Raw genomic sequence first — 26,655 nt, 5'->3', positions numbered from 1 at the left:
GTGGAGCTGGCTAGAGATATCTTAAAATTACAATGCGTAGTTTTCAGAGAGCTTAATTTGCAATCACTATCATCTGTATGTGCAATACAGATTATGAATTATACTCCGCGTGCAACATTTTAAGGGATATAGAAGTACCTTTAGGTAATTTTTTCCCAGCATGGTACAGGATAGCTGCATTTGTTTTCTTTTTTCTTGTTCCGTCATTAAATGTGCTTGACATTTCACCGTCGTATATAGGCCACTGCTGTGGAGTTTTGTGCAGACGAGATGCTATGATTGTGCAAGCACTGGACTGTAGCACCATGATGTAGGCCACATAGTGGAGTATTTCCACTTGTGTTTCAGCATGTCATATCCGACATGTCCCCCCAGCATGCTGCCTGTCACCACGCAAGATGCACGTCACCCACCATGCTGCCGGTCACCCAGCAGGCTGCCCATCACCTAGCAAGAGGCCAGTCGCCCAGCATGGTGCCCGTGACCCATCATGCTGCCCGTCACCCAGCATACTGCCCGGCACCCCGCATGCCCATACCATTGCCCTGATGAAGGATTCCATCATGCCCAGCTATGGGCCAATTTTCGATAAGGAATGCTACTACTAAAGTTACTAGAGGACGCTCTGAAGATTGGATATTTAGTTAGTACTGAAATAGCAGTTAGTAGATAATTTTCTCTAGTCGTGTTTCTATATTGGCTCACGCTACATCAGACGCACTAGTGTTTTTATTTGCTGTGCTTAATCTGCCCTTATTTAACTTTGCATGCATGTGCATAATACTTGCAAATTCTTGCATATGTGACGCAAGATTCTGTTGAAAATTATAAAGTTCTTGCAATATAACACTGCCATTTGTAGCCAGAAGGACGAAGTTTAGCCAAACGCATGTATTAACCATCAATCCCAAGCTGACTAAGCACCATGCTTGGAGTTCGCATAGACGATGGTGCCGAAGTTCTGTTCAGTAAATTCTGCCGGAAACTATAGCGCTAAAGGGGTGCGTTTTTCTTGTTTCACAGATTTGCGACTCCGAAACTATCCCTCACGGCGAAGTCCTGGAGCGCATGGAACGCTGTGCGGCCGTCTACCAGCTGCACGGTATCGGGAAAGGCGACAGGGTGTACGCGCACGTGTCCAACAGCATCGAAAACTTCATCGCCGTCTGCGCTATCACTCTTACGGGTGCCACTCTCGTAACGTCTGACGTGCTCTTCAGAGAAGGTAAATTGTGAGATGAATATAACGGCGAAGTAACAGGGACATTTGCTTGTAGTTGCTTGTTTTCAGCTAAATGCCGCAGCATACAGGTTATTGTAATTCAGAGTCTTTTAAATATCGCGTTTGGCAAATGTTAACATTTATGCGGACCGCTGCCCGAACATAAATGGTATTTTTCTGCCCGGTGCGGCTTTTACATGCGGATAGTTGTCTTTTTACCCACTTCTTTTTACGCGTTGGGTTAATATTGATTCCTTTAGGATAAACAGCTGAAACGGTGGTTTCTCCTCATGCTTTTTCTGGCTTCCTTATCTATTTCCTTCATATGATCATCCCTCAATATATGTACCCATCGTTTCCCCTTATTCTCCTTGCTCACGTACAGGATTACGGATTAATGATTTATCCGATATATGCATAAAATATCTTACACGTGATTTCTTTCAAGGTTGTTGGGTAAACGTGGCTTAAGAAAGGAGAAAAACTGTGATGCGCAAAGTGAAAAGAGTTGTAGACATAAAAGTACAAGAATTTATTTCAGCTAAAATTATGATAGTGAAGAATTGAATAGACAAGAAAAGGTGATATACCCTGTGACAACAGTACTTGTTGGCAGAACATATACAAAGCTATAGACGCGCGCAATGGCACATACACTGCTAAAGAAAGACTCAAGTTCAAGTATTATTTGGCGTATAGCGATGAACTATGACAGGTAGGGAAATCACATGTCTAACGAGAATAAATAACAATAAAAAATGTGACTCTAAATGCTGATATAGTTTTATATGGCGCAGTTGATGTGGAAATGGCTTCCCAGATGTCTTTCATGGGATTGCTGTTAGGCGGGTGCCAGCATTCAGTTGCGCTTGGTTGAATGAGAGAGCACTCGATTGCACAAAGTATTCTGATTATTGTACCAATGAAGGAAGTAAGGATACTTGTTGCTATATTTGAAGGCGAACACATTCGAACATATGGTGCGTTTGTACGTTTTTTTTCCTATTGAAATAATTTTAAAGCCGGCGTTAGTGCCTTTTATAACGTCGTCTACTCTTCATTGCAGGACAAGCGCGAAAAAGACTGTTTTTCTGCGCTCTATCTGCTTGCAGACAGCCAGAAATTTAGAAATTTTTCCGACCCTAGAAAAGGACAACCGAGTGGTTGCGAATGCAGGCGTTTAATACCTCTGCTGAAAAAACTAGACCTGCATTTTTCTACATGCGTGTAATACTTATTTACAAAGCAGGGTTCAAAGGATACTTAGAATAAACATCGTTCTGCAAATCACTGAAAGTGCACGCAAGGGTAGACACAAGTACTCACAAGGCTCGGCGTACTAATACGGAGAAGTGTTTAACAGCGAGATACTCTCGTTCTCTTCATTTAGGGGAACTGCTGGCCAACCTTCAAAACTCAGACACCACTCACGTCGTGACTGACACCACGTTCGCTCCAACGTTCAATGAGATCAAACAGAAATACCAATTCAAGGTATTTTCCACATGCCGTTACCTCTTCAGTTGCCTGTCGACCGGGCTTTGTGGACTAAATAGTTTCACATGTTGTCTTGTTGAGGTGGTGACCTGTGAAGTAAATTCCGAGGAACATGAAAATTTAATCTGTGCCAGCCCACCATTCGTGGCCAACTTGGAAAAGAAATTCTCTAAACAACAATCGTTTTAATAATATAGTCCCTAATCATTCACGTCATAATTTTCTGCTACCCTTTTAGAGCAAGCTCAGGCACATGAATGTTTGCCGCTTGCTTACAGGTGCCCGTGTTTGTATCGCTGTCCTTATATTTCATCTATTTCAAATAAACCTAAAGTGTTTAGTCAGCATTTGTACATCCTGTTTGTTCCTTTCTCTGTGTGTTGTCTAGTTCGCGCGGTTTTGTACCGAGTGCAACTTACGCTAACTCGCCAAGCTTTCATTTCGCTGTCACTTTATTCTGGAACACCTAGGTTCACTAGAAAACATTTTTGAGGCCGTTGCACAATTGACTCGAGTTTTGAACGAAAGGCCAATATGGATTTCGACTCGGCGTGGCAGCTCAGTTGCTATGTTGGGGCGCTGTTCAGTGCGAGGTGGTAAGTTCTCTGTTGGCCACTGCACCCAGTGGGGTACCAACTATTTTACGAGTGGGGGCAAGCTGCACCCTCTCTCTATATGTATGCATATATAAACAGAGAGAAAGGCGTAGCGTGCCCTGCTGGTAAAAATAGCTATATATATATATATATATATATATATATATATATATATATATATATATATATATATATATATATATATATATATATATATATATATCCAGCTATTCTTGAAAGAGGTTGGGTTAGGGCGTGTTGGTTCATAACTGAGGTTTGAGCGCTGTGTCCGCGTCTTGCCACTGTCCTTCGTCCATTTTCGTGCGCTAAAGAAACCTCAGCTATTTTTTATCAGCAAGCCACGCTAGCCCTGCTGATACTTTAACCAGACCTTAAAACATGCGAGTGCCATGTAGCTGCGCACAACCGAGGTAGTATTGTTTGCCTTCGCTTGGTGATACTCAACTTATTTTTTTATTCTGCCTAGTTAGAGCATCATTCTTAATTAATTAATCAACTTCTCAAATATTATATTTAGATAAAGTGTGAATGAGAAAATTGTAGAGAAGCATGAAAAATCCCCAATGCAGGTTTCTTTTTCTCATTACGTGCTAGATATGAATGTGTTTTTCCGAGCGTGAACGAAGCCCGCCAATGCACACAACATTGCCGCGTGACTGGTCACTCGAGGCAGTTTGCCTGTATTCTCGGCCTTCTTTCGCGCTCAGAAAAAACACTTCTATGTAGCGTGTATTGAACAATATAAAGATGAATCGGGAATTTTTTCATGCCTCTCTACAATTTTCTCATTGACGCATTTAATATAATCTTAATATTTGAGAAATTGATAAATAACTAACACTAATTATCTAATTAGGCGGAACGACAAATTAATTTGAGTATCTCCAAACGACTGCAAACGACATTACATTGGTTCTGTCCAGCTACGCGGAATTCGCATATTTATAACTCTGGCTAAAACTAAAGGACACCCTGCAAAAATATATATGAGATATGCATATAAGCATTGTATTGAAAAGGCTTCAATATGCGTCAGTGAGGGTTGCCTTTCTCATTAACAAATGTTGTTATCAATCACACATAATAATCCATTGCAGTCCACTTTAGCCAAAATATTTTAAAGCGTGCCGCTAAAGCATGTGAAAAAGTTGCTTACATTCTTTCTAATACTGCCAAGTGGAATTCCAGCATTTTAAACGTTCGGGATGGCTACATATAACATAAGCCGACGGGACGTCAATGGTTTTCCTATATATTATATTTGGGTCATGTCTGTGCCGGGCGCGCACAAACAGTGAAAGTGCGAGCAGCGTATAGAGGGATATTGCCCTACTAATGCACAGGGTGTTCCAGTATCATGCACCAAGATTTCAAAAATATGCAAATGCCACTTACCAGGACCGAACCAAGGAACTTTTGTTTGTCGTCGCTTGGAGATACTCAGATTATTTTTTGCATTCCGCCTAATTGTTTATGTAGCGGTAGAAATTGTTGGCCTTCTCAAATATCATTAGGTGAAAACTGTCAATGAGAAAATTGTAGAGTAACATGAGAAATCCCTTATGCAGTTATCTGTTGCTAAATAAGTGCTACATAAAAGTGTTTTCCGAGCGTGAAAGAAGCCCTCAAATGCACGCAAAGTGCCTCAGCGGCCAGTCGTCCGGTAATATTGCGTGTATTCGTGGGCTTCTTTCATGCTTAGAAACTTATCTTACGAACTAACCTGCAATGATATCGTATATTTTCACCTTTACCGCTGCATATTCGTATATACTTTTTGAAGACATTCCGTAATTACTACAAATAAATCTTTAACTTCCGAAAAAGCACTGACGGGCGTAACGTAGAACGGCTTCTTTTGTGCCCACATTTATCTTGTATCATGTCTAAATATAGCTTATGAAACAAGTGCCATTTCGTACGCATTGAAAGAGAATTATACCTAGTAGATACCGACTTTATTTCTCGCTATGTTCCCACAAGGGCTTGTTTTCAACAAGATCGTTTCCGGGATTCGTGTGCCTCTCGGTCGCCCACCACATCGGTAAATGCCTCAAGTATAATGAACCTGATGCATCTCAACATGACGTGATAATCATGTGTCACACATCTGGAACAACCGGCATATCGAAAATCATGGAAGTGGAACAGCAACGTTTTCTCACGCAAATGCGCTGCAGGGAGTGAGTAGCCTCTTGCACTTCACTATGAGCATACCAGTGGTCTTTAATATAACATATGTAAAACGGAAGCAACGGTTGTCCATTTAAACAAGTCGGATGACCCGGCAGATATTGATGCCTTCCTTGGATAAAGAAAAAGCTGGCCCGTCCTCGTAGCTTTCTTCAGGCAAATTGCTATCCTCTCATTATGACTTCCAAAAAGAATGTGAACTCAGTCACTAGGAGCCACTGATTTCTCTTCGAGCAGGTTTTCTTGGAGTAAACAAAGGTGTACGGTCATTTCCCCTGCACACTGTTTCCCAAGTGTTATTGCTCCGCTTCCCGCCAAATGTAAAGGACGGAAACATTTTATTTAAGACTGTGTGATTTCAACCATTACTACTTCACTGCACGGTTGTTTCTAAAACAAAAGCGGCATTGTTGTTTTGTTTCACGTTAGTACAGTGCGCGTAAATCAGCGAAGTAACATTTGCACAGAATTCTTCTCTGTAATGTCGTGTCGGTATTTTGTTGAAATACTAATTTCCTGATGAAAACAAAGAGCGCAAACACAATAGAATGAAATTACTACTTAATATTAAAGAAAACAGTTTGGGAACAAGATACTGAACACGGTAATGACGAAGGTGAAAATTATGATTGATTGATTGATTGATTGACTGATTGATTGATTGAAATCTCCTTTCAAATGTGGCGGTGAAAGAAAGTCGCCTAGCCTGCTTGACTTAATCATGTATGTTCTATACTGTCTTCATTCTAGCATTTTGTATGTATTGCCTTAATTTTTTTTCTGCATATACCTACTTTGTGCCATTACCTATGCATATAACGGATCCGGTCGCGTCAAACTTTTCTGTGCTTTTTTCCCACCAATACTATAAACGTATCAAGTTTATCTCGACTGCTCATTGGTTTATACTTCCACCCACTTTAAATTCAGGTGCTTCTGGAAGGTGTACGCTAACTGCGGGTCTCGCTACGGGCCCCACAATGCCGCGAGCCCTCTAGCACGTTCTTCGGGAGTCCCGTGGGCATGCCTAGCCGCGCTTTTGCCGGTCTTGTTCCGCTCGTGCCAGGTGCTTGCCGATGATATCGGGGTGGGTTTACTCGCGTTCTGCCTGCCGCCGCTTGCGTTGCTACTTCGTCCTTCCTGCTCGGAGCTGGGCCTCTAGATCACCAGACGACTCTGGTATATCCATAGCGCACAGAGAGGCTGCAGCAACTGCCAGAGGAGGGCAACCCAGCGCGCCTCCGGCTCTCCTTCTCCGGGCACCTTCCTCCTCTGGCACTCGTTTCCATCTGCCAGCTCGGCGGTTTCCGCCATAACGTCGCCGATTGCCCATGATGATGCCCCTAGATGTCCGCGGCCGCACGCGAGCCACACTGAAGGAAGCAGCGTGTCTTTATCCCTGTCTGAAAAGACTGGGTTCCATGGGCAGCTTCTTTTGTGATTGAGATAGGAGTTTGGCATTTTCCCGCTTGAGCAAGGAGTTCCCAGTAAGCGCGAGTCATAAGCTTGCGTTGATTACGTACCTGCTCTCTGCACACACCTCCCGTCGCTACTACCCATTGAATGATTTAGTTAGGTCTTCGGACCGATGTCCGGCGCGGCCTTTCGCTAGCGCTGGGCTGTTGGAAAGATGACCAAACTTGATCATTTAGAGGAAGTAAAAGTCATAACAATGCGCCTGCACATGCGGACGCATTGGCGCGTACTTAGTGGCCCAAATTGGTCCTACAGTAGTTTCGAACCCTTTTTCATAGTACATCAGCCCATGGACTAACCAGGGACCTAGGAAGCTGGAAAATATACAAAAATGGATTGGTAGATAGATAGCCATTGTAAAGTTGCGTGAAGCACCCTCAGAATAATAAAGTATTAAAAGGTAACTGTATACTTGGGAAGGTACTCGCACATAAGTTGAGTAGCGGCTGAGCGCATACTGTTCTGTTACCGTCGTGGGACTACAACGTTACTAAAGGACACAGGAAACCGACACAAAGAAACAAGGTTTGACTAGTTTTCTCTGGTAAAGATAACAGACTAAATATGTATAAATTCATCAGCTGGCCATTTTGTTTAGGAGTAGCTGGGAAAGTGTTTCCCAAGTACTTTTTTGCGAACAAGGCTAACGTAGGCCTCGCAAACACCTAACAAACACTACAGTTCTTGCAGTGTCCAATTGCTAAACTGACAGCGCAAGCAGGAGTCTAATTGTGATACAGCTCTGCAGATATACCGGGTGTCCCCAATACCTTTCACCAAGATTTTTTAAAACCCAAGAGCTCTAGAGAAATCGCACAGATTGCATAGTAGCTGTAGTCGTGTGTATGTACAGCTAGTATTTTTCCTCACTAAGTATTAATTAATTACTTTTAATTTGACAACTTTTAATATTATTTGTATCGCAAACGTATCAATTGAAAAGTCGTATGGAACTTGAAATAACCGTCTAATCAAGCATTTCTTTCGTGTTCAGCTTTGCCTCGTTGATCTCACTGAGAAACAACAAGAGCGCGCGAAACATCCGAAATACGAAATAGATACACGCCATCGCCCCGCTACTCAAGCGCTCCCGAGCGAGTAGCCACAGATACAGGACTTTACTAGCGGCGGCAACTCGATACAGGGCTTCACGCTATGTGATGGTCGCGCCATCATGAGAACACGCCGCTGACGCAATGATGAGCGTAGCGGAGCCGTAGGGGGGAGGGCGCGGATTTCGAAGCCGGTAAACCGTGACGACGCACTTGAGACATTAATTTCGCGCACTTATCGTGTTTTGTAGATAGGCGCACCCGGAATGTATGTCCCTTTTGTTCACTTTAACAGTGGGAACAAACCTTATGCAGTCTACACCCATATAATGCATTTTGGCGGATCTGAACGGCCAGCATATGCAGTTGTCGATTACATGAATCATTTTTTCTTGACGTGCCAGTGCATAGACAATAGCGGGAACTCTCAACGGTACCACGCCAGTGACGTGTTCTTCAAAAAGAGTCGTGCCCTTCACGAATGATCAGAAGGCTAAAATGATCCTGACTCTGGGGATGGCGCACGGCGTCGAGAGGAAGGCAGCCGAGCTATTCCGCATGTGACATTCCGGAGGACGCCCTAGTCTGTCAACAATACGTAGAACGCACGCTGTCCTTGGCAAGACGGGTAGCTTCACAAGAGCGACACAGGACTGCAACGGTAGTTCAAGAAGTGGATACATTTGTTTTGGCATTCTTTGCTGCTAACACTCCAAGTGGTGTGCTCGAGGACAGTGCGTAGGCCGGAAGCTCAAGGTCATCAGTGTGGAGGGTCTTCAAACAGGGTCATAGCACCCGTACCACGTACATCTTCATAGAAAATTTGAAGGCCGAGATTTTGAAAACAGACTTGACTTTGCCAATTGGATTTCCACGAAATGTGAAGAAGAAACGGAGTTTCTCACTCACGTGCTTTGGATGGATGAGGCTAATTTCTACAGAAACGCACAAGCTAATCTTCACAACGCGCACTACTTGAATGATACGAATCGCCGCTGGCAGGCACAAACGCGACACCAATACCAGTGGTTGTTTAATGTGTGGTGCGGTATTTTAAAAATTAAAATTAAATTATGGGGTTTCACGTGCCAAAACCACTTTTTGATTATGAGGCACGCCGTAGTGGAGGACTCCGGAAAGTTTGACTGCGTGGGGTTCTTTAACGTGCACCTAAATCTAAGTACTCAGGTGTTTTCGCATTTCGCCTCCATCGAAATACGGCCGCCGTGGCCGGGATTCGATCCCGCAACCACGGCGGGTTGGTGCGGTATTTTGGATGCCAACATCATCCGACCCATCTTTTTTGACAACGCACTAACGACGCAACGCTACGTCACCGACATCCTCAAGAGCCCCGTGAACAACATCTGTTGCATCGTTCCACTTGCGCACCTTCGGAACCTCTGGTTTCAACATGGTGGTGCTCCTGCGTATAGTAGTCGTCAGTCTCGAGCGTGGCTCGACAAGCTTCTTCCTGGACGATGAATTGGCCGACACGGACTTGCACCCTGGCCTTCAAGATAGCCGGACATGACACCGCTGGACTTCTTGTGGCTACGTGAAAGATCACGGGTGTAGCGGCGAAACTACCAAACTGGATGCCCTAACGGCAAAAATAAGCAGAGTCTGCCGCGAGATTCCAACGTCGTTGGTCAAAGCTGCAACAGCACAAGTGTTGGAAAGAAGCAAGTATTGTATTCCTTCAGATGGTGACCTGTTTGAGCAAGTACTATAAGTGGCACGGAAAGATGACCGCTCACAAGTTGTTTAAGATGTGAATTTTTTACGCACATTCATAATGTCACCCTGTCCTCACATAAAAAAGTTTTCGACAAAGATATATATAGGTAAAAAAGTCCTTTGTTTCACCCGTTTTCTGGAGTTCGAAAGACACAAAGGGCAAATAGCTAAACTAGTTACACCTTTGGATTTTCCTTTCTGCGAGGCTGAGACGCCTTACGTGCTTTCGGTGTATTTTTTGTGCAAATAAACTCCTGAATAGCTTTTTTCTGTTCTTCTGAGAGCTGCCTTCTTTCTTTTTTGTGCTCTTTTGCGCACTGTTTTTTTAACGCTGATTAAATTTCTGTTGTAGCTTTGTTTCATATACGCGAAGGTTAAAACTATCTCGAGTACCTCATGATCGAGCACAACATTGTTGCGTCCGCAGATGCTGACGCTTATCGCACCGCGCTAGTTAGATCACGAAACCTCTTGAGCGATCCTACATGCCGAAGCCTTGTACGATGCGGCAATAAACAAATGCAGCCGTATAGCTTTCAAAGTTATCTTGGAGGCGCTTGAGTAGCGGTGCTCGAGCGCGCATCTATTTCGTATTTCGTGTATTTCGTGGGCTCTTGTTTTTTCTTTGAAAAAACAAGCACAACAATGCTTCAGCACGAAATAAATGCTTCATTCGCAGCTTATTTAAAGTGCCCTACAACTTCGTAATTGACATGTTTGCGATTCAAGCAATAACTAAAATGTTCACTAAAAAAGCAAAAAATTAATACTTCGTGATGAAAAAAATACTGGCTGTTAGTACACACGACTGCCACTACTATGCAGTCGGTACAATTTCTCTAGAGCTCTTGGGTTTTTTTGTTTGTTTGTTTTTGAAATCTTGGTCCAAGTTAACTGGGGCACCCAATATAATAGGCACACAACAAAAGGCTTCAGGAACGTAACTTCTGCAAGTGGGTAACATTCAAATGAAAGCTCGCTCTACATTTGTTAGTGTATAAAGGTACTCCGAATTCTGCAAGTATAACAGTGTTGGCGTGCTGTGATGACTGGCTCCGACTAATTAATAGAGAAGCTTGCAATCTCCTCTTGGCCAAACACTGTAAATGTGGAAACTAGCCGTCGATAGGGCTCCCCGACATGCAAGTTTCCATCCAGGCGACCAGGAAAATCCGGAACATCCACACATAACGCGTAGTCATTTTCGAAAGTGCAATCAAGGCGAAGTGCTCAGCCCCATAACAGCAATCTCTACATTACTTGCACCTTTTTGTTTTGTCAATCTTTTCTTGTTCTTTGCAGTTTCTGTGCACCATTCCTCTTCCCCTATGTTCTTCAGAAATAAATCAACTGTTAGAAGCGCTTCGGAATCCATGTCCCTGTTGCAGTCGTGCGTCTTTTTTTATTTCTGCAGACGCTGAATCCCAGTCATGCTATTCCAACTAACCCCAACGCAATCCTTAATCAAGTCAGAATCACTGTTATGACGCTAAAAAAATTCATATCTGTTGTGCATTCCTTATGCTCAAGTATCTCGCCTCGAAAGGATGAAAGTTAGTCTTGTGCACTTACGCGGCCAGTGACGGCAAACATTGAAGTTATTCGCCGTTTACATCTCAATACTTCTAGAATAGTTGATGACCTGAACCGGTTTGGCGTAAGATAGCATTGCTTGGTGGTCAAGAATTTGAGCTAATTCATAGAATTTAGATTGTTCGCGCTTTCTTTCCACAGGTCTTGATTTTCACTGTGGCGGAAAGTAATTTTGTCGCTACTGTCCTGAAATTTTGCAATACTGGCGTTCATTATTTTAATTGCAATCGTGTACTTCATAAGTTTGCTAGCTACTCTTCCACACAAGAAAATCTTGGCATAAATCTGACAAAAATGCCTTTTTCAGGGCGTTGGAGATGGTCACTTCGGATGATGTGGCCATTGGAGGCGGCAACATATCGTTTTTCTTCTTCTTTTCGTTCGTCTTCAACGTTTTATCTGCCGGAGCCACAATTGTGCTCCTCAAGTCTACGAATATTCGAGACCTCTTCGAGGCTTGTAATTGCCACAAGGTGAGAGTACTAATTCAGTTTCGTCATTTTGCATGAAAAAGTGTAGTTTCATAATGTGAAAGGTCAAAGTTGCTTCACTGCCTCCAATAAACTCTTTATGAAATCTATTTCTACAAGACAATTGAAATCTGCAAACGTGCCACTCATATTCTCATTCAACATAATTTCTATCAAATATAGATGGACAATGTAGGCAAAATCTTATAGTTACTAAGTAGGACGTATGTGGAACGAACGCCTTCAGCGCCAGCTCTTTTTGGGATGGGCCATCTTTCTTCTACTACGCATATATGGCTCTAAATCTCCTTTCAGATACCTATGTTTCACAAAGTGGTACACATTAGCAAAAACTCGCTTAGTATGTGGATCTTCGGCGGAACTTGATTAGGAGTGTATTGGTGCCCATTAGGTTTTTTTTGAGACCAATAACAGCCAGTCGAACAAAATTAGCAACATTTGATGATGCCAGATTTGTTCAGCCATTGCGCGTCTTACTTACTCGTACCGAGATATACTCCATCTGCACCCAGCGTCCATCTGCACCATCATTGTGCATAATTTTCATGGCTTTAATATTCGAAATAATTAGTGCGATAGCAATTATATGGATACCGCCACCGGCGAAATTTCACTGACACTGAGTGAGGTTTTTCGCGAAAATTCCCTATGAACCAGGAACGAGTGGCTCCTACGCCATTACGCTGGAGATCGAGGGCAAACGTGTGCTGGCGACTCAAGAAGGATGGTGGCTTAATGCGCGCCATGTTCCCGTCCGCCCACTCTTGTAGGTCACATGATCGAGCGCCCCCTAGACGGAAAGAGTGCCCGTTTCTTCCTCCAGTGTACGTCCGTTCCTGCGCAAGGTTGCCCGCGCGACACAGCGAACACACGGTCCGGGCGCCGTATGTTGGAGGGCATATGCGGCGCGTGCCATTACTGAGGGACTGGAGTTCGTATAAGTTTTTCTAGCACTATGGATAAAGGCGAGCCGAGATGGCTGATGACCTTGCTCGAGCTGTCTTCCCACTCACCTGGTGTTGGAGCTCGTGCACTTTCGGAAACGCGGGGAAGCGAGCGGCAGCACAACAGCATTCGTGACCCACTGCCTCCGCTTTCCTCGATTCCAGCGTTGTGACAACGAGCGTTGGTGGCCACCGAGGGAGATCTGGGCGTCGATTTTTTAGCGACGCCTTCCGTTCAGCTCTGCGCCACTGTTACCGTCCACCGTTCTCTGCCGGCTGATCGCATTGTTAACGCAGGCGGAATGCCGCTGTGACTAGTGACAAAGCGGGAAAAGCACGAACAAGAATAGTATCGGCAATGGCATTGCCACAACAAAGCGGCAATTATAGGGCGGATTATACTACGAGCCTTAGTACGCGTAGTTATTTGGTGCTTTGCTAATGGACCAATCTTTCCACATTCGGATGAAACTGACTTTTTTCGCTCTTTCTTCTTGGAAACGAGCGGTTCAAGTGGTATGTGCTCCGGTGATTTTCGTTCCCAAGGAAGCTATATGCGGCTGTTACTTCGAGGTAGGGAGCCAAACAGTCATACAGCTTTTAAATTAGCGGCAGCTGTAGTGCTCATTCTACAGTAGGATGAAGGACTACTCATAATCAGTATTAAACAAAAATTTTCAAAAAGAATGCGAAACATGCATTTGTGGCCAGGACTTGCGGCTACGTCTTTTCATATACTTTAAACTGTGCAGTTTGACCACAATTAAGCGATGAAGGACATCATAGCCTAGTGGGCTCTCGCGGCCACCAGATACATACAAAAAAACGTAAAGTATCTATTCTTAGCTAAGCTAAGAATAGATATTAGCTTAGCTTAGCTAATAACTAAGGCGTAAAGTTCAATTTTAAATAACCCTCATCTTGAATTGCTAAAAGAAAATACCTTCTGTAATAGGAGTGCGGTTATTTAACCTTTGAGCTACGGCAATGGCTACGACCTCGTCGGCTTTCCTGAGTTGTAAAGCGAATACTTTTAAAGCGGAAGCCTCACTGGCCGCGAACTTGCGATTTCGCCGTGGCCGTGCTCCGAGGAGGCGCATGACGTCACACCGCGTTCCTCATCGTTGCGCTCGCCTCCGCTCGCTGCGCCAGCTGCGTCGCATGCCTATAACACGTCGGACGATGAAGAAGCAGAGCTCGCGTGCACCGCAACCCCAGTTGAGGCGGCAGTATGTACGGCGACAATTGTGATAACCAGGAGGAGGCCTGGAATCCGCATCGGAACGAGATTAAGAGGACACGAATCGCCCAGGAAATAGACGAACAGCGCGCCGAACGAGTGGCTAAAGGCCGTAACCTAGCTAGACAATCAGACTAACCTGGACTTGCAGTCAAGATTAACCAAGGCTAACCATGCTAACTATGCCTTAGCTTTCACTACGTATATCCTGGCATATCCGAGCTAAGGCTCTGCCAATTTTATACTCTCGCCCGTTTTCGCGGTGTTCGATAGCCGTGCTTTGTCTGCTGGCTGGACTTGCGTACACACAAGGTTTAGAGGCTTTCAGTGGTGGCACTGTGTCTCGTTGGTCCTCAACACAGAGTGGTGATGGGGCGAATGCTCATCCCTGAAGCTCTCGGCGCGTCTCTCGTAGACATGCGCTATTTTGTATGGCTGGGTCCCTCGCTCAGGTCGACTCCCACCGTGTCAGGGATCTGCATGCTCTAGCGCATGACCATATGAGTGTCAAACCTTCGTGGGGTAAACGAGCGGAGAAGGAGCGTAGGTCAACAGCTGTCGTAATTCCACTGTCAACGCGTCATCGTTGCCGTACCGTCGTCGTCACACTAATGTAATTCCGTTGTCGCCCTGACGTCTTCGTCATGATGAAGTTGTCGTCGCGCCACCATCGTCGATTCCATCTTGACAGTTCCAGCGTTGTGAATGTGCACACAAAGGTAAGGCTTCAGATACCCAATCATAAACAAAATAATCCCGTTGATCCCGTTGGACCTGTGCTCATGAATCCAATAATATTAGTGAAGTGTTTGGGTGACAACCACGGGAATTATTTTTGAAAGTCTCTTCCATGTACGTTGCTGTACACGATGCTCGTCCATCTTGTTTAACAGTCCTTTATAGTACTCAAATATTCTCAAGCTTCGTGTAACCATGTATGCTTATTTTTTCATCAGGTAACCCTCTTGAATGGAACTCCTCAAAAGTTGCTCAAGATCGCTGAAGCGGCGAAAACAAGCGGCACGAGGCTGCCAACGGTTAAGAAGCTTCGCACACAAGGAGTTTTTCTACCGGAACGGATAGCCAAGGACGTTGTTTCCATCTTCGAGCCTGACGAACTGCGAGACTGTTATGGCATGACCGAAGCCAGTGGCTTCTTGGCTGTGCCTCCGAGGGGAGAGCTGCCACAAGGAAACGTTGGATTTCCCGTCTGCGGCACAAAAATGAAAGTCAGTTTACAGTTTATCAGTGGTGGTCGTGCTGAAAATTTTTTTTTCCTCAATGCGAAGCTTTCTTTGCGACCCCTCGCCGATGTAGTGACTTCACACCGTCAGCCCTCATAACCCACTTTATAGAGCGCAGAGATATATTTGGCAGCGCCGATGAAGCACTAATCGAAATGTTCATGGATAGATATCGCGATATGAGCTGCTGCTAGTCCCAGGATTTCTCCTTTGTGGATGTACGTACATGTCTTCAGCACTGAATTCCAATATTGCAGCTGGAGTTAGTTAACAGTTGGTTAGTGCCAGTGGGTTAAATGACAGCGTCATTGGTGATAATGGCGCCAGTTATGAAGCGCGCAGTTTCCATCAACCATCGCCAAGATACACCTTGATGGATTATACCATGTGCCCTCGCCGCGCTTAGTACAAATAAGCGGATAATTTCTCGCATCTTTTTTCAGCCCTTTAAGACATACGTGAACCATTTACGTTTGTGGATGAAGACTACATAAAATGTACACCTGCATCTAGCCTAATTTGCATTCGTAAAGTAAAGGCTCACGAAATATATCTTCACAGTGGTTACAACCTCATTTGATTTCAGTTCATCATCCCATCACTTTCTCTGCTTCTTTTATAAAGTTTGTAAACAGGGATAAGGTGCCTCTAAAATGCTGGCCAACGTTTCGATACGAGGATCTATCTTCGTCGAAGATAGGTCCTCCTATCGAAACGTTGGCCTAGGACCTATCGAGGACCTATCTTCGTCGAGGACCTAGCTTCGTCGGAGATAGGTCCTCCTATCGAAACGTTGGCCAGGCTTTCTGAGGCATCTCACTCTGTTTACAAACTTTATACCACAGTGTGCTATTCGATCTGTCAGCCCCTTTCTTGATTTTCTACTTCTTTTATGTTTTATTTCCATTTGCGCTCATCAATTCAACTGTTCAGAGCACCATAACTGTTCACTGGACTAACTGGACATAACTGGACAATATTGGCCTGTTCCAAGCACCAATATTGTCCCCCGAGGAAGTAGCCTAAGCTTCATTGCCACCGGTCATGATATATGCACTTGAAACGATGGCAGGCAAGCGTATCTGCAGGGCGCGACATGCAGCAACTGTTTAGAGTTATGGCGCCGTAGTGCTTCGCCGCACACGGTGCGGCGTGCACAAACAGTGTTCACTACCTCCTCCTTGCGTCTTTCTATTCCCTCTTTCTTTTACCCCCCTGTGTAAGGTAGCAAACCGGGCGCTCGTATCGCTGACCTGCCTGCCTTTTATATCCTTGCTATCTCTCTCTCTATTTTGTACCCAAAAAATTGGAGCCAGAAGCAGGGACCTTCGGAGTGCTCACATCATTCGCTGATAGCTTTTTGGGTGTCTGGCTGCGGTTCTGCTCGCCTTATAGCTCCCAGTGCAGAAAACTATGTTGCAGAAGTGGTCTATTAGGCATGATGATACACCTAAGGAACATTAATGTAGGATAATTAAGAACAATATTAATACAAAAGCATGCGGGACAACAAAACTACCGCACAGACAGATGTGCTCTACCAAATGTAATTGCAATATAAGACACAGCTTATTTGGTACAAAACATCGTCACATGATACTGCTGACTGGAATCACTGCATAGAAACCCCTGGCATAAAAAGCAAGACAAGGTGTGTATTACAAAAAATAAATAAGGAAATACCTCAATAACCGCAACACTTTTTTTTACAATCCCCTTTTATCTTCTAGAGTGATATGACCAGTGTGCTAATAAACAAATATGACAGCACTGGTATCTGAATAGCACATTTTATCTTTGAGGACAGGACAAGAATAGCAATTGCGACAATGAATGCACTCTGCTTTCTTTAAAGTCTAAATTAGGAGTGCCCATATCTGCATACAGTTGTTGTCATTTCCCCGTGCTTTCTTTTGCACTTACTTAAAATTAGATTCTCGCATTTTTCAAAGGCGTGTTCCTTCATATTTTTTCACTGAATGTTACAAAAATTCAAGAGCAGTAACCGGCGCTATATCAGAGAGCCAACCGATAAAAAGACCTGCGACAAGCACGCTGAGATTTGGTTTTACCGAAAAATGCAAGAACAGCAAACATTAGTGTTAGCGGGCTACTTTCCGCATGCATATATTTTAATATTATCTATTGTTACATTCGTGTTGGTGTGCCACGAGATCCAAAAGAAGGAGTTAATTTTCTTTTTTTCACATAGGTCATTAATCCCGAGAACAAAATGGTTTTGGGTGCGATGAAAATCGGCGAAGTGCTCTTCCAATCACCTTACGTCATGCGTGGCTATTACAAGAACGCTGCAGCTACGAGAGACTTCATTGACAGTGAAGGATGGATACACACAGGTAGGCTTTGTGATCGCTCAAATTACTACTACGAAGAGACATGTGCGGCTTCTGTAAAGTAAGATAGGCTGTGTTCTATCATTCTCTCGTGAAAGGTGAAGTTTTTTCATAACTCTTGACCACTTATCAGAAAACTGGTTCCTCTGATTTTTGAAGTTGTGGCCAGCATGTTCACCCTTCATTCGAGTAACTAACGCACAGCCAAATATGAGACGGCTGAAGGAAAACATGACACTGATCGCATATCTCATTTATGAGAAAGAAAAATGTCGAGGTTATTGTGAAGAGATGAATGTCTTGTGAATCATAGCGTGTGCTGCATTCTAAAAGTAGTTATTTTGGAAAAACATTTCTTGTTTACCTCACTAAGGAATTCAAAGGCGTCCACTTGTGAAACAAAGTCAAAGACTACAGTTCGGACTTTGAGCCAGCCCTTCTAGAAACCTACGTTGCTCATGTTCACAGCATCATCTTCTACGGAAGTTCTGTTGATAGTATAGTATTTATACTATATACTATACTATAGTATTTGTTGATAGTAAGTATAGTATAGCATGGATAGTATTTATGCCTATTTTTATGGTATAGTTCAAGTGAAGGAAATGATCTCAGCATCATCCTCTGACTTGATGGACTTTACCAGCGTCATCTCAAAACTAGTTAAATTTTCTGTGGTAATACATGACTATGAAAAGAAGGAGGAGAACTGTGTTATTTTTTTAGGTGAGCACAGATTAAGCATATAACCTTTTATTACTCTGTTCCGCAAGAATTGTTTAAAAAGTACACAAAGTGGCCTAATCACATAATAAGCCATTGGCGCCTTATTTTGTCGGCACAATTAATTAAAAAAGTTATCCTTCAGTTTGCTGCAATAACGCGTAACATTTATTTACCAATGTAATTCAAACATTGTTCAGAAAGAATATTTCTGCACCACTTTAAATCAAGTTCAAGTTTTTCTTTCTGTTTTTTTAAGAAGCATGTTTTTTTAAATAACAACTAGCCTTTTTAGCCGATAGAATCAAATCAGAATCCTGAAAGAACGATTCTGAACGAATAAAAATTCATTCAGCATTTCCGGCCTCGCGGCTTGAAAAGCATGGCCCAGAGGCATATATCATACTATGCTTGGACTCTGATTGCTAACTCAGGCGACCTCGGCTATTACGACAACGACGGTAGGCTGTTCCTCGCTGGGCGACTGAAGGACACCATGTTCCGCATGTCGAAGCACATGAATCCTGTCGAAATAGAGCAATGCCTCTACGCCCACCCTGCCATCGCCGAGGCAGCCGTACTACCAGTTCCCAGGGACGACACCGACGATGACCCGGCTGCTATCATCGTTCTCAAAGAGGGCGTAGTCGGGGACCAGAGGCTGGCCGAGGATATAAAAGCATTCGTCGCTGGTGGGTACATGCAAGCACAGCCTAATTCTAATGTCGAACTTTCATCGTCCTGCGAATAATTAGAATATGTGTTCAAATTTCTTCCGCTTTTCACCGAAACATTGTTTCTTTTTCTCCTGGTGTCTTTTAATGTGTCCTGCTTGATTATTTCAGTGTGCTACTCGATATCCCTTATTTGCAAGCAGTTACCGTTTTGTTTTCGTCTCGAACATTTTGTTGATCGTAACTTTTGCAATTTTCCATAGTTTGTTGTTATCACGATTGGTTCGTTTGAAATTGTGCCCAGCTAATCCCACAATTGCACGGACGCATGAAAAATATTTCTCCCTAATGCGACGTTTAAGCGCAGATGTATAAGCATTTTCATTTGTCTATGTATTTGCTGGTGCGGGCAATCTATCTCGCGCGGCATGTTACAAATGGAGCGAAGTGTGGCGCGACTGCCTCGCTAATTGGGAGACAGCGAGAGGAAGCGCGTGGAGGACGCGTGGGCCGGATTCACAGCCGCGGTCGCAAACAGACCTCCACTGATGCAGCGCTTCGTTTCCATAAAGATGACGCGCGATACTCTGGCGCTATTTCGTAGCCATCATCGCCGCAAAGCCCCTCGTGCGCGTCACTACCTCCTCCTCCGCTTTTCTTCTCGCGCTATCTTCGCTGTCTTCGTTTTTTTTTTTATCGCCCACCTGCGCTCCGCGTTCGCTCCCGTCTTTGGCTGGATTCTTTCGCTGGGTTCGTTCGCTCGGGTGCGCGGTAGTACGCCTGCACTAATGCAGGAATTGGCACCTAAAAGCTGTGTTCTAAAAGAAATGGCGCGTATTTACAAAAAAAATTCTGACGCAATAAATATTCATAAAAGCACATGCCGGCGGCTATTGGTGCTGCATGTATTGTTAAAGAAGGTGACCGACCAATGGCTGAGAGCATTTACCTACGAAAAGCTTAACACCACTGTGTTAAAGCTAAAATAGCGGGAAAAGATTATCGTATATTTAAATCATGGCGCGAGTCAACATCGCAATGTGGGTGATGGGAGAGGACACTGGGCAAAGTGTGGCTCAGTATATGAGTTTCATACGCGAAGTTCCATATTGAGTTAAGTGACTGACATAAGCCCTTGGCCGGACCCCTACTTTGAATGCTATCACCTTGTTAAAGCAGTTCTTTTCTCACAAGTCTATCGTGGTTCTTTCGATACCTCTACTGGCATAAAGTGGTAGCAATGCCGAATGTTTACACATTTACATTGTCCACAGCTAAGCAAAATGAAAGAACTTAGGACAAGCGAGGCATTCATCTATAAAATAATTTTGGAGGCTGCCGCTGGGGCCGTGCTTCTCCATGCACACCATACATAGCTGGGAATTTTAAGTAAACGACGGTGATTTCCTGAGACGATGGGTAATAATCAAGCAGGTCATGCAGTACAAAGACCAATAGAGACTAATAGCGTATTTTATTTCGCATTTGCTTTTAGAGGCTGCTAGAAATGTTCGCGTTGTTTATTCTTCTCTATTCACTAAGTATCATTGTAGGGATAGAGTCGTGGAATGGTAGAAGGTGTATCGCGGCTTCGCTTGGGCGACACGCCGCTGCATGAAGAGCCTGTACCCGGACTTCTTTCGCGCGAGCAAAAGTCTGCTTGCAGGTTTTTTTTCTACAGCAGGGTTTACGACTGCCTACTCCGCATTCATAACTACATACAACGCTGCACACTGTCGCTGCAAGGAATGTACATCTGCACTAAAGTAAAGATGAAGCCTACTTCTTACAAATGAACGCCTGGCTCGTTCAGTTATTCAGCGCAGCATAAAAATGCTAATACCCCCATGCATATACTTAAAGACAAGATACTACGATGTGGCCATTACGGCAGACACTCTAGAAGGACACATTGAGATACAATGACTTTCATCGCGTAGTGCCAATGATGCGGACAGTACTGTGATGTAATTTTAGTAAACGATGTCAAACTAATGTACGAAGACTATGTTTTCTTTGGCACTCGATAGTTTTCGCAATTTATCAGTGTACGTTTTCTTTCTACGCAGAGCGACTGGCGCCGTACAAGCATCTGCATGGGGGAGTATTCTTCGCAGAATGCATTCCAAGGACAAGCTTCGGGAAATTTAAGAGACGGCTACTGCCCGATATGCTCAAATCACTCAAGGGAATCGACAAATCATCCTCGTAGGGAAAGAGACGTATTTCTTGCAGTTATTGCGATAATATTATGTATCACTGATTTGTGTCCTCATGGCCCAAACATTCACTTGTTATACGTAATGTGCCGCTACTGCATTGCTTATAATGAGAACTATGTTGTGTATGTTGGCGGGAAAGCAAACATAGCTAGAGCATAGGGTGTGCCTAGAAATTACGTCTCATATTATTGTCGTTAAGGGATTGTGTACTTGTTTAAAAAAACGGCCATTTTATAAAGTACATGGGAAAAACTTTCACTGCACACAGTGTCCTGGCATATTTTGCTTTCTTCTCTACGACAAGATTTCTTACTGAATGCATATGTAAGCTCATCAACATCTGTCTAAGGGTACTAGAGGATGGTTCCGCAAAGAGTGATATGCGATCAGTCTAATTGCCTCACGTAGCGACTTAGACAAAAAAAGCCGCTGTAATCAAGAGTATGATATGGTAAAACGGGGTAGAAAGAGATACGGGGCAAAACGTCGTCTTGAGTTAATTACTCCCTTTCATACAACTGCACAATCTTAGTGGGCGGCGGGGGGGGGGGGGAATTTTGCCATCAAATGTCAATATTTGCTCACTTTCCTTGACTAAAATAACTTCACAACCGGGTGATGTAAACCCGAAGCAAAATGTGGATTGAGCGTGATCAAATTGGTGGACCGACAAAAATCTACAAAACCAGCTCAGATTTCTTTCCAGATGTGTGCGCCTCAATCCTAATACTGTTCTCTATCAAGGAAAGTTTTGTTTTCTTTACCTTCACTGGATACAATTGAGCGAAATTTCAGCGTGTTCTATGTAATATTTGCTGCAGTAAAATTACTTCATTAGGAGTTTACGGCAGGGGCAAAATTTGCCAAGCAGCTTTATTATAATATTTATGGAGAGCATTTCTTTTTACCCCTCTATGCAAATTCCATGCTCATGTCTAGGATGAGATGGACGTACAAGAGAAAGCCATTTATTGCTGCATTGACCAGAAATTACAAGCAAGGATCAACTCAAGCTGTCCACCAGCGAAACGACTTTATTATACCTGTTGCGAAACCGTTCTGCAGGCCATATAATTCTCCGTAGAGGTATTCACGAAAATCGCAGAGAAGAATGTACTAAAAGTAATAAAAACTCCCATGAGATGTCTCCAGTGCCAAGAATAATAATACCTAAAGGGAAAAAAAATGAAGAGCTGAGCTCAATTCTGAGCTCATCTACCAGCTAGGTGAAGTTGTTCGCAAAGGCTGCCAAAATATTCGTAGAGGAAGACTAAAGGAGGTGCAGATTGAAGTATTCATTTAACGTGCAACTAGATCTGAACAAAAAGCATTTTGCTAGTTACACAACTTCCATAAACTTGAACTGAGAGTACATGGCCTGCAAGAAATTGTGTAGCAAGATATCACCACGCTCTGTGTTACAATGCAGTGATTGTATGAGTGTGCCCATGAAGCCTGCTTGTTGGTCCATGGGATCTGCTGCAAGTGCCTGGTTTGCAAAGAATGATTTATTTTCACGGTTGTCGTATTTTGCCGCTGAACCTATCTCATTTTGCTCTAGGGTCGGGAAAAAATTATACATTTAATACTGTGTCAAAACAACTTTTTGAACATTGAACAAATTCTATTGCCTAAATTTTCGTAGACCAACAATCAAAGCGTAAGAAAAAGTATTGTATTATATTTTGACAACTTTTCATAAGAAGAAAAGCTAAAGAGGCCCGGAAACACATTTTATCCTAGTCTAAAAGTGCATCTGAAGGTAAACTAGAATATTGAAGAAATACTTTGCAGCAAAAACTACTTCAATGCGTTCAGCAGAAGCGAAGTTACTGACAATCAATGATTACCTTTGATCCCTTTTGTGGTGCTCCCGCTGCTTCTTTAATGTCTTGCACCGCGAAGGCTGCAGCGGAGCGGGGCGTGCCCACAACGCTCCACCTACTGAGCTTCACCGTGGCACGCATCTGAAATTTGACTTTGTATATGCACGTATACGCCACTCTTTCTGGTTTTGGCGCTTACGATGCGCCAAACGCGTTTGCCCCCCAGCGAGCCGCAGTGCTCTCAGCCAGCGCGCTCGTCTTGGCACCGCGCGGTGGCCGCGTTATGCACGCTACGCAGCGAACGCAACTGCATGCAACAGCAGAGCGCGTCCGCAGCGTTTTCTGCGCGCACGATAGGGTTTGAATGCGCACTCACACTCATGTGCTCCAGTTTGGTCGTGCTGCGTGGTGCGCACCGTTTTTGTGCTGCACCAGCTTGACCGACGGATAGCAGCTACATCCAGCTTGCACATCTTGAAGCGCTGTCAATAGCTTAATTTGAAGTGATATCCGGCAAGGCGTCTTGCGAGAAGCGGTCACGAGTGGGCTCGCGCTGAAAAGCGTACGTGTGGTTTTACCAGGCCCACGTGCCCGTCCTTGGGGAGACCTTGTGGCGTGGGTTCGATTCCGCTCAGCATGGGAGAAATTTAAGGGGTCTTTTTTTCGCCATTGTAGAGTGGCACATTCACAGTGCCATATACTACCTCGTTATCCAAGTCGGCGTCAAAAACGTTCATTGAAGAGCGGTACCTGCCTACTGACACATACACAGTGACCCAAGTTGGCTCCAAAGAGGTTCATTGGAGGCCAGTGCAGATGACTACCCAGTGCTCCAAGTCGACGTCAAAGAGTTTCTTCGAACAGCGGTGCATACCCGAATACCCCCTCTATAGTGACCCATGTTGGCGGAAAAGAGGTTTGCTGAAGAGCCTATTTCTCTCTATCTCGCCCTTCCGCTCTCCTTCTCTCTTATCCCTGTTTACTCTTCCCCCCTGCTGGGTAGCCAACTGGAACTGCATCTGGTTAACCTTCCTGCCTTTCTATGCATCCTTTTCTCTCTCTCTCTCTCTCTGAAGAGTGGCACGTCTGTGCACAATGATACATATTCAGTGACCCAAGTTGGTCCGATGGTTGGTTTCGAATCCTGTTACCTCAGAACAGCAGCCTGATGCGCTAACCATACGACCACGCACTACCCAGTAACCCACGTAGGCAGAAAAACGGTTCGATACAAGCATGCAAACAAATATACAGATAGATACATACCATACGGAAAGCACGTGAAGTAATTAACGCATCAAAATTGAACCGGGCAGGCCATGTACTGTCAGTGGCCTACAGATTTACACAGTTGGAGCAGTTGGAGATGGGAAGGGAAGCACAGTCCATGGTGGCGGACAACTAAGTGGCATGAGAAGTTCAGCTCATAAGAAGCCAACAAACACTGACACCAAAGATAACACAGGGGAAAAAACTTGTGCTTAATAAATGAAATAAAGAAACGATAAATTAATGCAAATGAAAGTAGAGAAAAAAGAACTTGCCGCAAGTGGGGAACGATTCAACAACCTTCGCACCTGCGGCAAGTTGTTTTTTCATCCACTTCATCCACTTTCATTTCCAATAATTTATCGTTTCTTTATATCATTTATTAAGCACAAGTAATTTCCCCTTTGTTATCTTTGCTATCAGTGTTTGTTGGCTTCTTATGATATGACCAATTAAAATCGGGCCCTTCGGTTAACCCCCTTTCTTCTCATTTATGAAAAGTTCAGGAAATTCACAGGCACAAATTGAGGTCAACTGGCCCAAAACAGTGGTAATTAGATATCGCTGGGCGAGGCCTTCGCCCTGCATAGACATAGAGTGTCGGTGATGTTGCCCAGATTAATCAGTTTAAACTAAAACGAGTAGTATTTATTTGAAAGGGCTACGGGAGAAACTTGTCTCAGAATCTTTCGTTTATCGCCAGAAAAGTGGTCAAGGACGCAATATGAACAAACCGCAGTGGTGGTGTAGTGGCTTTGTAGTAGCGTAGTTACGCCTAATGGCACCGAATCTTATCCAGGCCAAAGTGAGTGCATTTCGATGGTGTCAGAATACAAAAACACAGGTGTACCTTGAATCTGGTAAAGGGCAAAGAACCGCAGGTGGTCGAATTAATGCGGGGCACCCCACTATGGTGTGCCTTATAATTATATCATTGTTCTGGAACGTACAACACCAGAAGTTCATTCTAATTTTAATATGAACAGCGACAAGCACTTGCACCATTACATCTGTTTATCATGTCCTTCATCCTGTTTTCCGCAAAACTTAAACAAAAATTAAAGGTACCGAAACGAGCCAAAACATGGAAACAATGCGAACTATTGAGCGTGTTAGATTTGGCATAGGGGCGAGCGCGTTGTAATGATCCCGCCAGCAGAGCAGTTTACAGAGAGCGAACTCAATCTGACAGCCAAGCTAGCATTTTTTTTTTTGCTGCAAGAGTCCTGCCTGGAACCATTAACGATGATCATATCACTACAGCCGTCTGTTACCGTGTGTGAACGCTAACCACTATAACGTGCTTGATTTGAGGGACCCGTATGCTGCAGAAAATAATAGTAGTGGCAGCAATGGCCGGCTTGACCAAGGAAGAATGCAGCGACGGGAGCCAGTCGTGCAGAAAACATCGTTTGCACGAAAATAATGCATAAGCAAGTCGCGTTAGTTTTATAAGTTACACCAGAGCGGTGCTCGCGAATCCTCTGTGGATTTTCACGCGCAGCTCGACCAAGTAGAACAAACTGAGAAGCACGCAACGAGAGAAACCACGGGGTGAGAACAGTAGGAAAATGAGATACCACCGAGAAGTAATGTCGCCACTGATGGGCCCTCCCGACCGAGCTGCTCTGATTCTGCTAGGACGACCCTCTACCTTTCTCCCTCCGTTCCCTCTCTCTCTTTTAATCCCAACTCCCCCACCCTGCTGGCGCTGAGCCGTGCTCCCGCAATGGATTGCAGAAGATAGTGCTAGCCTTTCCTTCTTCCCCACAAGAACCAGTTCTCTCTCTCTTCTTCAGTTTATTCAGGGGGCTTGGACAGGCCCAAAATCTAGTGCTGCTTCTCGACCTGACCTGTGGCATTACGTGGTGTCCACGGCGTGCTAAAAATTTGGGCGTCGATGTGCTGAGATATGTGTCACGACCGCTAACCACTAGGGTGTGCATGCGCGTTTTGTTCGGTATTGCCAAAAGGCTATAACTAAAAAAGAACTACAACTATCGCCACGGCAGCTCTGCCGTGAATACTCCAGAAGTATGCACTACTGATGTAGAACCGAAGTTCGCCACAAGTCAATTTTCACTGCAGTTGGTCTTTCTTTCAAGTCGTTGCCCAGTGACGTGCCTTGTCAGCATGATTGCTTCGAGAAGACGTGCGTTACAAAACTGATTTCCTAAATTCTTGAATTGGACTCGAATAATTACTTCGTTGATTCAACGAAACACAATTATTTGCACTGAAATGATCAGTTTGATCCAATAAGTCGTATGACGGTTTA

General features: G+C 44.1%; 1 protein-coding gene across 1 annotated transcript; it reads left to right on the top strand.

Moving 5' to 3' along the window:
* The first annotated feature begins 414 nt into the window (after positions 1–414).
* On the top strand, positions 415–21,272 carry LOC142563364 (uncharacterized). The gene is made up of 10 exons (XM_075673925.1): positions 415–480; positions 1,024–1,225; positions 2,613–2,716; positions 9,905–9,945; positions 11,066–11,104; positions 11,698–11,863; positions 15,022–15,294; positions 17,522–17,666; positions 18,821–19,078; positions 21,130–21,272. The coding sequence occupies exons 1-10, from the start codon at positions 415–417 to the stop codon at positions 21,270–21,272; spliced, it is 1,437 nt and encodes a 478-aa protein (XP_075530040.1).
* The last annotated feature ends 5,383 nt before the right edge of the window (positions 21,273–26,655 follow it).

The sequence above is a fragment of the Dermacentor variabilis genome, chromosome 11 (assembly GCF_050947875.1).
Source record: "Dermacentor variabilis isolate Ectoservices chromosome 11, ASM5094787v1, whole genome shotgun sequence".
NCBI classification, from domain to species: domain Eukaryota; kingdom Metazoa; phylum Arthropoda; class Arachnida; order Ixodida; family Ixodidae; genus Dermacentor; species Dermacentor variabilis.
This window is presented reverse-complemented; position numbering and strand designations above follow the sequence as displayed.

What these genes read in the sequence shown, in the direction of transcription:
- LOC142563364 (XM_075673925.1), top strand. Translation starts at nt 415, where the DNA reads ATGCTGCCGGTCACCCAGCAGGCTGCCCATCACCTAGCAAGAGGCCAG. An exon ending in TCTTGTTCTTTGCAGTTTCT is followed by an intron (nt 11,105 to 11,697) that starts GTGCACCATTCC and finishes TGCCTTTTTCAG; the next exon opens with GGCGTTGGAGATGGTCACTT. An exon ending in AGGCTTGTAATTGCCACAAG is followed by an intron (nt 11,864 to 15,021) that starts GTGAGAGTACTA and finishes TTTTTTCATCAG; the next exon opens with GTAACCCTCTTGAATGGAAC.